Source organism: Phyllostomus hastatus, unplaced genomic scaffold, assembly GCF_019186645.2.
Source record: "Phyllostomus hastatus isolate PE091 unplaced genomic scaffold, TTU_PhHast_1.1 phas_scaffold_78, whole genome shotgun sequence".
Lineage (NCBI taxonomy): Eukaryota > Metazoa > Chordata > Mammalia > Chiroptera > Phyllostomidae > Phyllostomus > Phyllostomus hastatus.
The window spans coordinates 107782096-107794438 of NW_025334041.1; the positions used below are offsets into that span (position 1 = coordinate 107782096).

At 36.7% G+C, this 12343-nt stretch overlaps 1 protein-coding gene across 4 annotated transcripts in view; it reads left to right on the forward strand.

The window, feature by feature from the left end:
- The window catches only part of THADA (THADA armadillo repeat containing), a 286751-nt gene that overhangs the window by 43358 nt on the left and 231050 nt on the right, over positions 1-12343 (forward strand). For all 4 annotated transcript variants that reach the window (XR_006784399.1, XM_045827761.1, XM_045827762.1 and 1 more), the window contains exon 22: positions 6642-6751. Coding sequence is in view for 3 of the 4 variants with exons in the window: in XM_045827761.1 (XP_045683717.1) it covers positions 6642-6751 (110 nt within the window). In the remaining variant the exon portion in view is untranslated. The remainder of the gene's footprint in view (positions 1-6641; positions 6752-12343) is intronic.

The window sequence follows — 12343 nt, forward strand, 5'->3', positions numbered from 1 at the left end:
GAATCCAGCTGTGACTAATGGTTACTTCTCTGATGTTCACCATCTTCCTAAACAGTACACATACCAGAGTCCCTTGACTTCTCAACTTTTCAAGGACAAGTTAAAACATCTAGTTTTGGGTTTGTTGGATAGTGTTTTCTTTTTTTTAAGTATAGGAAACATATTTTGCTTTTACTGTAACTGAGGAAGACCTGAGGGCTTCCTATGAAAATTATTTTGCCTTGACACCTTTCGTGTAGCACCTAAACCTTATGAATTTAATATACATGCGATAACCGTATTAACATTGGGAGTTAATGTAAAATAAAAGAGGTGTTTGTAAAAGAACAGCAGCAATAATAACAAAGAGAGGCTCTTATAAACCAAAAAACTCTTCTAATGACTGTTTTCTTGAATGAAAAATAGCATCCTGTTTTTCTGTAAAGTATTAGCTTCTAGTCTCATGAGGTTTAGTCATTTTTCTATGTTGCTGTTCATCTGGTGACCTCACATATATAGGTTTGAGAAGAAATTAGCAGCTGAATGAATGATCAAAAGGGTATGTGACAGCACTGTTCTGACACTGAAACTCAGCCCTCTGTGGGAAACTTGATTCTTGGTCATGCCGACTTTAAAGAAATGCCTTAGTTTAGGAGCGTCTAGTGAATGAAAACCCAAAGTCATCAAGAAATTAGTGTTCTTCATATTACTAGAGGAGTCCTTCTTTTAAACATAAAATGTTGCTCCATGAAATTCCTGTAAATTTAAAAAACTTCCATGTGCTTAAAACATTTAAGAGTTAAAAAATATAAATGACAGAAAATGTAATTTACATAGGAGTGCTTGGGCCATGCCCGAGGTCCACCTTCCTTCCAAGGGCATGTTGCCCTGGCAACACTAGACCTTCCGTGCACCTGGTGCCAACACTAAGAATTTAAAAGTCAACACCTCAGGTGATGGCGACCATAACAAACCTGTAGAGCAGAGGCAGTGAGGTGACTTGTAGGTAGAATGCTACCCTTTGTGGGAGAATGTAGAAAATTTGGATTTATTATTCCCAAGACCAGAAGACTGATCTGCTTTTCTCTCAGTGGATGAAGGAGGCTGTTCCGTACATCCGAAAATACCGATGTTCAGCCTTACACTTGTCTTACTCTCCACTCACCTTTCACTCTTGAAAAACGAGTGTAATTCTATTGTAATTAGGTGTCTCGAATGTAGTTAAGAGGATTTCTTTTATAGCTCACTTCCTTTAAGCCTGTCCTTATGGCTTTTTGTTAAAGGGTGGCCACTTAATTACTATGTACATGACTGTAGTTCATAATAGGCCAGCAGGTAGTGAGATTACAATTTGGGGATTTTTGTTGCTGTACAAAAACTGGTGCTCATTTGTACTTCTCAGTATTCAGTGTTCTATTCACCAACTATTAGAGCTCGAAGGATCACAGAGATGATACTCTCCAGCTCCCTTGTACAAGAGGAAACTGAAGCCCTTGGATGTTACCTGGTTTGCCCAAGATCACAAAGCTGGTTTGTGGTAGCTCTGGGACAGGAACCCGATTCTTCTTCATTCCAGCCTGTGTTCTGACATGGCACAGTGCTGTCTTTGTTCTGTACTGCTCATTTAATTTTTCTTTAAATTTAATTTTCTCTACTTCCCATACCCAACCAAATTTTTGCAAGCAACAGGACAGTAAGGCAACTTGCCGCTGAACTTTTTAGCAAATGATTCATTTCCCTAAATCACCAGTGAAGCAGTGTATCCTCCGCAGCTTCACTAAGAGGAAAATGTGTTCATTCAGAGGCATGTCTGACTTTCCTCCTGAGAGGTAATCACAGACTGAAAGGTTCTTTCATAACGTCCCGGTATGAGAGGCAGAGATCAAACCAGCTTTGAGAGATGTAAGTCGAGACCCTGAAAGAGTGAGCAGTACAGGCAACCTTATCTCACAACTTCCTGGCTGCTATGTGTCTAGGTTTCAGGCTGGGTGTTTCGCTGATGTAGAGCTTTTACCTGGTACGTTTTGTTGGTCCTCTTGCCATGGGAAGTCAGATACACAGTGCCTACTGATTTTTTTAAATGGCTTCCTCTACATGGACTATCAGCGTATGCTTATTTATATATTTCCCCTAATATTCCTAAAAAGAAGCTCTTGGGTAGATTTTCAGGCCGCTTTCCCCTCTGTAGTAATCACTGTCACAATCACATGAATAAAAATAATTACCAACTGTCAGAAATTAGGTATTTTTTAAACTCCTACTTCAGACTCGGTTGTAATTTTCATGATCTACATGGCTAACGGGGTTTACATGTTTCCTCCGATCTTTTGTGACTGTTTTTGATCTTCTGTAATGGACTACAGAATGGGAGATGTGTTCATGAGCATGCATAGGTCTTCAAGAAATTGCCTTTTGTATTTTCTTTGCTAAGGCTTATTTTTAAGAAATTAGGAACAAGTATTCATTGAATTGTACGGAATGCAGGTTACCATTTTTAAGCTGTGAAATGAAGTTAAGCACATCATTTAGTCACCTGTTTACTGACTGTCTTACTGCAAGGATATTGTGGCAACATAAGGAAATATGATATGTGGCCCTCTGACCTCAACGGGCTTAGAAGTATAGTAGGAGACGCAAGACAGAAGGTTAGCCTGACGGACAGCAGTTAAAATGTCACACAGTTAAGAATTTGCCAGAAGTTAAAGAATAAACAGTCTAGGAAGAAGATGTCTGAATAATAGAAAACTGATATCTTTGTTATTATTATATAAGAGGACGATGTTTAGGCCTTGACAAAATTCCAAATGTTAGTAAGAAATCATTATAGTAGAGAAAGCACTTTTTAAAACATTAATCCTACTGTAGTGTAAACTTTTATAAACTGTACCATTTAACCCAAGTGGAATTAGAAACTCCTATTGACATTCCTAAGATTGTAAGAAGTGGCTGTGCCTTAAAGTCAAACTTTAAGGTTTAGAATGAAGCCTTACTACTCGATAATACAAAACACAAACAAAATGCTCATTTATTATTTGTTCTTTTGTGCCAGGTACTCTGTTAAATGCTTATATATAAAATCTCAATTTTTTTCAGAATAATCCTGTGAAGTAAGTTCTAATTTTACCCCGTCTCACAGACGAGGGGGAACTGTTTTGCTTAATTAGCTTGTATTAGTCAGGAGACTGAGTAGGGCTCCTGAACTCTGCCCTCTCAGATCTTAACCACTATACAGTGTTTTTATAGAAACGCCCACCTATACTTAATTCCTCTTGGGCTTATCTAATTATAATGAGTGGAATTAGCCTTGATGGTTCTACTGTATTTCTCACTACTGTATAGGTAAAGGGGAAAATAAAAAATATATTTATTTACCTCTGTCCTTTGTGGGTTTTATGCTCTAAATGAGTGTTTAGCCCCCTGCTGTAGTCCGCTGGGGAATTATGTACGGGTCCCTAGAGACACGGCGAGTAGCAGCACACCCCTGTGCGTATTCGTGCCCTGTAATCTGTGAAAGCACACAAATTTGCCTACAGAAGTAGGTTTTGTGAAAAGTTAGAGTCAGGAGCTGTTAAATTTAGAAAGACAATGAATAGAATTTAATTTCAAGAATAGAAATAAATTCCTTTTGTTGTATTTTTACCTTAATTGCCTTTCAGAAATCTTGAGATCTATGTTGTTAAGAAAATATTTTGTAAAGGCGTCATCTGTGTCTTTACAAAAAGTTTTTTGTGACCTATATATAGGACTTTGGTGCCATCTACTAGAAAGACAATTTTGAGTTGGAGTTTTCAGAGGACTTTTTCATTTTTAAAGTTAAATCTAAAGATTCTGTTTCTGATTCTGACTGTTGTCATTAACTTTCTAAGTTGTTTGCATCACATCTGTTCCCTGCAGTCTGCTGATCAGTGGAAGGGTGTGAGCATGGCCCCATTTCCCTGTCCAGCTGCTCATAGGCCACACTGCCCTGCTGGCTCCCCCTGCACTTTGTAATGGGGTGCAAGTCCCTACCTTCCCTCCCGTCCACTGTTTTCTAGCATAAAACTGTGAGGTCTTTCAGCCTGATTGCTAACCTTGTCCTGAATATTCTGTATTCGTTCATATGAAAAGACCCAGTAAAGTGCTTTGCAGGTAGCAGGTGCTTAAAAAGTGTTCATTCATTCTAGCCACCCAGCTTCTTTCCATGTTAGTTATCCTCTTCCATTTTGGTCCACCCAGGTACATCCTGTTTGACGTCTGCACACGAAGCTTCTTCTAATAGTTTATGTCAGTACAGAAGGATCTTGCATTTCTTGGAGCTATTGAGCTTCTAATGGGTACAATCCAGCACATTGGTTTTCTCTGAACTGAAAGCACGCTGAGGACAGATAATCTTGTTTTGCTCTTTTCTGTCTACCCTGACGCTAATCTTGGAAGCATTTGGCAGTGTGCTAAAGGAATACTTACTGTTTGATTGACAGAAATTTTATATTTTCTTCTAAGGGAAAATTTCATAATAAGCCTGAGTATTCCTAGGTGGGTTTTTTGGGGGGGAAGTTAAGTACACAATGCAGCGAGGAGAAACTACCTGCCTCTTACTTGTATCCTTAAGAACCATTCTGTCTTCTGAGGCCAGGACTACTTAGAGTTGAGGCCCACCCTTGAAAAGACCGTCTTTTTAAGGTCACACTTCTGAGTGCTTTGATTTTATCGTATACTTTTTGGTTTAGGCCCCTTTGATGGGAGTTAGAATAGAGGAAGCAATGAAAATAGGATTTTTGTTTAGGAAGTAGATTGTGAACTTTTCTTAAGTCCACAAAGAAGTGCTTTACCAGTAACATTTGTGTTTTCCTGAAGAATGCTTTGATTATCTATAATATTTTAGGAAAAAAATAAGGAAGTTGGAGAAACCCCTTCTCTGTGACTTCATGTTTTTATTTTATGTGGCTTGAAACACCTTCTTAGAAATCTTTTATTTCTCTAGTAGAAATAATGGTTGTAACAAGTCAGCCAACTGGTGTTTTCCTGGTGCCCATGGTTTAGGGTTGTTGAGCTTTGGCTCTGTCTTGGTAGTTAAGTTTATACACAAGGCTTGACAATTCTGTTCAAAATGTACTCTGAAATTACCGTATTGAAGATCGAATGATAAGGCTTACCCTGACGGTTGCTTTTGACAACTAATAGTATGTGGCCTTTAAACATATTTAAAGTTAGGAGTATCATTAGATCTATACTTGAAAACTTGAGCGGAAGAACTTGACATTGTCACTCTTGGGGTTATCAAAGTGTTAGAATTTTAACAATTCTGTTATATGCTGCTTTTCTGGTTCTTTGTTGGTTTTGTATCTGATTCTTATTTTTCTAAATGTCTCATTGTCTCTCTTAATCAGATATATTTTGAGTATGGACTATGTCTTTATTTTTTTTTCTATTTGGAAACCCGGAAAGAACTCATTTTGAACTGAATTGGATTACAGGTTATGGGTGTGTTCTGAGCTTTTGTATTTGTTAACTCATTTTAATACACAACCTATGAGCCAAATATTGTTATTCCCAGTTTAAAGATTGGGAAACTGAGATACTTGCCAATGGTCACATATTTAACTGCTTTCTACTGCTTTATCATCTCTAAAGTGTTCAGAACACCACGGTAGGAGGTGTTTCTAGGTAAGCATATCTGAGCCATCTTGGGTGGGCTTATCCTTTCCCCATATTGTCATCTGTGGGGAGACCTGCGTCAAGAAGTAGCCAATTGTAGCTTTGGTCCTGAGTTTTATTTAAAAATCTGGATTTTCCAAAGCCGATAACCACCAAATCCTAATAGTATAAAAATACAATCAGCCCAAACAGTTTCACAGTTAACTGTGTATAAAAACTCACCAATAACTGATTGTTAGTCATGTATTCTTTAAAATAGCCATATTTGTTATTTATCTAACCTCACATGCAGAAGGGTAACATATAGCTTACTGGGTGGCATTTTGGAGAATTCCATGGTCCTGACTCAAAGTGATGCCTGTCAATTTTCAGAAGGTCCTTTACACTGAATCTTGCTATTCACATTTGTGTATTTCTAGAAGATATTTATTGGGAGTTGTTTAATGAGTTGGAGTTTCATTTTGGGAAGATGAAAATGTTCTGTAGATGGATGGTGGTGACAGTTGCATAACAGTGTGAATATACCGGATGCTACTGAACTGTACCCTTAAAGATGGTTAAAATGGTAAATCTCCTTACGTGTATTTTAACCACAATAGGTGTGTGAGGATTGTCACCTTGCTTGATTGGCTATTGATGTTGAATGATATGTGCTAACAAAGAACACAGCGAGGTTTGTGAAGCTGGCATAGGGAGGCAGTTCTAACGTAGGAGTTCAAGACTGCTAACTCTGGAGCCACATTGCCTAGGTTTAGGTACTGGTTCTGTCATTTTGGTGTCGTGTGACCTTGGATAAGTTACTTGGCCTTTCTGGGCCTCATTTTCCCCATTGTAAAATAGAAGTAATAGTATTAATTTTGTGAATTATTGAGGATTAAATGGTATAAAAATGCTTAAAATACTACCTGTCACGTAGTAAGTGTATGGATGGATAACTGTCTAACCCTGAGTTCTAAATGGTACTGCTGACAAAACACCTGTAAATGTAAGTATAATTTGACCATTTGTTGTTTTATTTTGCTTTAAAGGTAAAAGAAATAGGAGATCACTTTAAACAACACCTTTTACAATCGAGGCACAGAGGAGCGTTTGAACTGGCTTATACTGGCTTTGTGAAACTCACCGAAGTCCTCAACAGGTAAAGCAAAACAAATAGTCCTTTTGTGTGCATTTGACAAAGACTGACTGTACCGACTGTGTGCTTGAAGTAGAATTTAGTTGTGGCTTTTGATGTTTAAAAGAATAAGACTTACTTGGCTTTAAACTCTTGGAAGAAATTGTTTTCTTAGGTTTCATTGTATAATCTACTGCAGACGATTGAGTGAAATGTCCAAACTAGTCGCTCTCTCATTGAAAGGTGATTTGAAGCAAACTCAAAGATTTTGCTAAAGCTAGCTTTGAAGTTACCATTTCTTTTTGTTTGAATGAAATGACTATTTTGTCTGATTGAAAATTACTAGGCATATGGAATAAAATAAGTCCTCTAGTTTTTTGGATTTGTGTATATTACAGACAAAAAAACACTTAAGGAATTTGTGAAGTTTTTTTGTAGTTTTATCTTGCAGAAAATTTTAAAAGAGCAGTAAATAGGCCAAAAAGTATAAAAGATACCCTCCCCCCCTTACTTGGAAAAATACTTAGGTAGATTTCAAATAATTAGCCAAATAATGCTTTTTATTTTGTTTTATTTTGTTTTTACATTATAGGTGATGATAATTTCATTCATTTATATACTAGATTTCCTCCAAAGAACTTCTGAGGAAACCTTAAATTACTTAATGACTAAGTGTTCGTGGCAAGTGTTCTCTAAATAAAAGGTAGTATTTTCCAGGAAAACATTTCCATTGCCTGGAAACTTTTTGAAATGAAGAAGAGTTCTGCCAGCCTTGTAGCCTCAGCAAACATTTTATTTTGAGCCATTAGATACTCCTTGAATATTTTTGACACATTTTTTTCACACTCCTGGTAAAAATATTTATAAAACATTTTGGCAGTTATGGGCTGCACAGAATATCTTTAAATGATACACTAAAAAAATGTTCCTGACATTAAACTACTAATTTAGAAGATATTTTATTACCTTTTCAACTTTTTCTTTCCAGTGTAGACATGACTTCATAGTATCTTTTCCCACAACACAACACAATTTACTCTCTTAAAATAAATTAATACATGTATGTTGAACACTAGTTATGTGCTTAGTACTGTGTTTGATTTAGAAGATATAATACTTCTTTATACGACAAAGTTCCTGTTCTCAAAAAGCTTATGGTTTAGTTTGGGAAATAAGCAGGATGAAATTGAACGTATGTCACAGATGGTATGTCATGGGTACTGATTGGTCAGAACAGACATTGGCTATAAGCATCCAACATCACTGTGCTTACGGATGTGTGTTAGCTGAATACCAGCTTGGAAAATGAGACCAGCACCTTTGAACAAGATAAACAATCCAATATAATTACCAATATTGAGGTGAAATGTACAAGTTCTACAGGAATATCAGAGAGAGAAAGCAGCAGAGATAGGCTGGTAGGGCTTAATGGAAGAGGTAGAATTTGTACTAGTGGATGAGTAAGGTTTAACTAGGTAGGAGCAGAAAGGAGGAAACTTTGTGAGCAAGTGTTCAGAGACTAGAATTGGCATGACATATTATTATGCGAGTATTTATTGCCTGCCTTATTGTACTGGTGGTGACAAAGGAGTGTACTAAGCCATCTCATACAACTGGATAGATTGAGACCAAATTATGGGTACCTATAAAGTAGGTGTGCTGTAATAGGGATGGAGACACTGAATGTTTTTTATCTGAAATAAATGATAGGAGGAGAGGCATTGCAGAAGAGAGAAATAGCAGTAGTGTATGACATAGGCTCTTAGTTCTATTTATATCCATTCCATTTATTGACAGTGAGCTTGTATGAAAATTACCTTTTTAGCCTCTGACCTCTTCATCTCTATAGTAAGGGAAAGGATATTTGCTCTATTGACAGGTCTCTCTGACTTTTGTTGTATGGATCAAGTAAAATAGATATTTATGAAGACCCTTTTGCATTGTAAAACGTTCTACAGATGTGAAACATTAGTACCTTGATGTTGGTTGTGGTGTTGGTGTATAAATGTAGTTTTTTGGTTAGAAGTTTCACGTCATATAGATCGTATATACATTGTATACAGATTGTAGTGAGGAGAACCTGGAACCATTTGTAGATTTGAGGTGATGACAGCTGCCTCTGTGGTGGTGGTTCTGGGGGTGGAGGTAAAGAAGTGGCGTCTCAGTTAACACGCAGCCCCGCACAGTAAGGACTCTGCACATGACATAGTGAATGCGTAGAAGGAAAGCTATGGGCATGTTTTTTACTTCATGATTTTATGTCTCAGGAATTAGGAGTATTCAACTGGATGGGTCTCAGGGATTTTACTGAGTTCCGTTGGTGGCATACAGTTGGCAAATGAGCTGGTCAGGAAGGTCCAAACAGCTTTATTCACATTTATACACCTTTGTGGGATAGCCAGAAGACTCGGCCTAGTTGGGACTACATGTTGCCTCTCAGCATTGCAGTCTTAGAGTAGTTGAAATTCTCATAGGGCAGCTTACATCCCCCAGAGACAGTATTCCAAGAGAGCCAGGCGGAAGTTGCATGATCTTTTCTGACCTAGCCTCAGAAGTCTCATGGCATTGCCTCAGCCACATTCTTTTGGTAATAAGTGAGTATTAAGTCCAGCCCAGATTCAAGGGGAGAGAAATAGACTGTGCCACTGGATGGCGAAGTGGCAAGATCATACTGTAGAAGTGCACATGGGATGGGAGATATGATAGTGGCCATCTGTGAACAATTCAGTCTGCTGCATGAACTACCTGAATGTGAGTGATGGAAATCACCAAGCAGTCCACAGTTGCTCCTTTGCTTTAATTCTTGGTGACCAGAAAGATGGGTTTGATGTTAGCAAAGACAAGGAAACTGAAAGAGAGAATTAGTTTAATAAAAATGAATAAATTTGTGTTTGTCTAGTGTGAAATGATGGCATATCCTGGTGGAAATATTTAAGTCAGAACTGGAGATAGGGGAATAGTTCGGGTGATATAACAGAAACAGAGATGTAGATTTGTGAGTTGTCCCCATAAACATAGTTAATAGGATTGCTGTCTTTTGGGGAGAGGGTAAAAGGAAAAGAGAACAGAGGACCAAGGACAGAGGCTTCTGAGTGGGTGTACTATGTGGTTGAATGGTACAAATGAAGGTGTTTCAAGTACACGGAGCGGGGAGACGAGGCAAGGCCCAGTGTGTGGCTGTCAGTGCTGGATTTTAACCAACTGTTGTCAGTTCTCAGCTGTTGCTTGCAAACCAAGTGGTTCTTGATCCCTTTGGAGACATTTCAGGTCTGCTGAGCACAATGTTTGGCGGAGAACATCTTTGCAGTATGTGTGGCTTTCTTTTGTTTGGCTTTTATTTTTAAAGGAAAATGTGTTTCTTTTGAATCCATTTGAAAGCATTTTATAAGCTCTTAAGTTATGGAAAAGTTATTTAGGCATACAACATTTACAATAAAACATTCGCAAAAAGAAATCTGTACTTTCATGAAAATCCACAGAAATGCAGGCCAACTGCTGGCCGCCTCTTGAAATACAGCTGTGTTAAGGAAGGAAGCACTTGAAGAGATTTAATGGATAAATAACCAAGAGTTAAACATGAGCCACATTGTTTGAATTGGTTTTTAATAGGATTATTCAAAATGTCTTCAAATGTAAACTGACTTTACTACTAAACAGTCTATTCAACAGTTCACTATTGAGCTAATTAAACTAGTCACTATTAAACAATCATCTAAGAATATATAGGAATGGGAAACACTGCTTTTTTTTCTGGAAATTTTCTTGAAAGCAACATTCACACACACAGTATATATACTGAGTTAATTTTCTAGAATCTGATTTTCTCTTATGTTGCTTTTTATTTAGAATTTTATGAAATAGTCATTCTCTTTAAAAAACACAATTACCTGCTTGTGCATAATTGCCTGCTTAAGCATTTGATTGGAGTAGTTAAGTGCATTGAAGTCATAATCCTAAATTCAAGTTTCTGATGAAATTCATATTTGCTTATTTATTCTATGACCTTAGCATGTTAAATTGTTTTTTTTCCCAATGAAAATGAACAGACTCTTAAACTAGGATGATAATCCAGGGAATCTAATGTTCATTTGTCTAACTGACATAAATTAAAAGCTTAACTGGTGAATAAATTACTGACTACAATTCTAAATCTAGAAGGGAGGTTTGTGAATGCTTGATACTGTTTTATTCTTCATGTGTTTGAATTGCGCTGCTGATTGAAGTGTAGTTTAACTGACAAATATTTATTGCAGTAATTATAATAATTTTCAATTGTTGGCTTGAAAAAATGAACTGATATTTAGCACTTTTTGTCATAAAATAAAATGCTAGTGCTCACTCATGGATGTCAACAATTATGGTGGACAGAAGTAATTTAAATGTGTATTTAAACTTTCCTCAGTTAGTTATAGCTACTGCAATTCAAATTCATTTCTTTCTAATAATTGAAATATAATAATGAAAAAATAACTTCCCCTACTTTACTGGAGACTGAAAGACCAAGTCTCTAAGAATGTGCAGTTGAGCACAAAATAACTGTAGAAGGTAGTGAATGAGATTTGGGGGAAAGTCATTTAACTCTAAATGAGAGAGAGAGAGAAAGGAGGGAGAGAGGGAAGAAAAGAAAAGAAAGAAGAAAGAATATACCATCTTGTGTAAACCTTTCTTTTCATCTCCTTTGGTAAATACGTTTAAATAAGATACTTTTTATTTCTGAGTGTCCTATGAATTTTATTTGTAATATTAATAATTAAATAAAGAGTAACTAAATGGTGATTCACTCTGGGATACCATATTAACTATATATAGAGAAAAATCTTTAAATTTTCCATTTCTATAGTAGGTAAAAGGATTTGGAGGAAATTAGATGTCTTAATGTTTACATTCTGAAGTTTTGTGTCTTTGGCTTGTGACCCCTGAATTTGTATCTTTAAGCCCACTCCATAATTGAGTCAGATGTTACATTCTTTCTGGAACTTTGAATACTTTTAAAGTTCTCATAGGAATACTGAGTCATTTAGACACAATAACAAAAGAATCTTGTTTTTAGTAAATAACCTCTATTTCAGCTTGTTAGTAAGTCCCAAAGTTTTTAATATTTTTTCTCCTTGATCTCAGGGCATGGTTATATTAAATATTAACCAGAATGTACAATATTAGAAGTACATTCTTCAAATCACTCCTTTTCATCCCCACCATATTTGCTCTTCCCCCATGGTCTTCTGTGATGGGTAGTGTTTTGGTCGTTGTTATTGCCTGTGCCTGTAGCCAAGGCTTCAAAATACCAGTTTAGTCTTTTAGCCTGCAGTAAACCTCAGCAAAATGTGATGTAAGGGGGGTTAAGATGGCTGCTGTCGACATGTAACTTTCTCCCTGTATCTCAAATGGGCAAATCACTTCTCAGGCTTAAAATTTCTCCATGCTTCAGGGTTCTTTTTCAGATGTGCGTGTATGCACACAGCCTTTCTGCTCCTCTGTCACTGTTTATTTTAATTGAAATATTAAACTTGAACTTTGAAATAATAAACATAATACTTGACTAAAGAATGAATGGAGTGGAGAATTTAGCTTATGAAATAATTGGAGATTGGAAAAATCTCTTAAATTAGGAAAAGT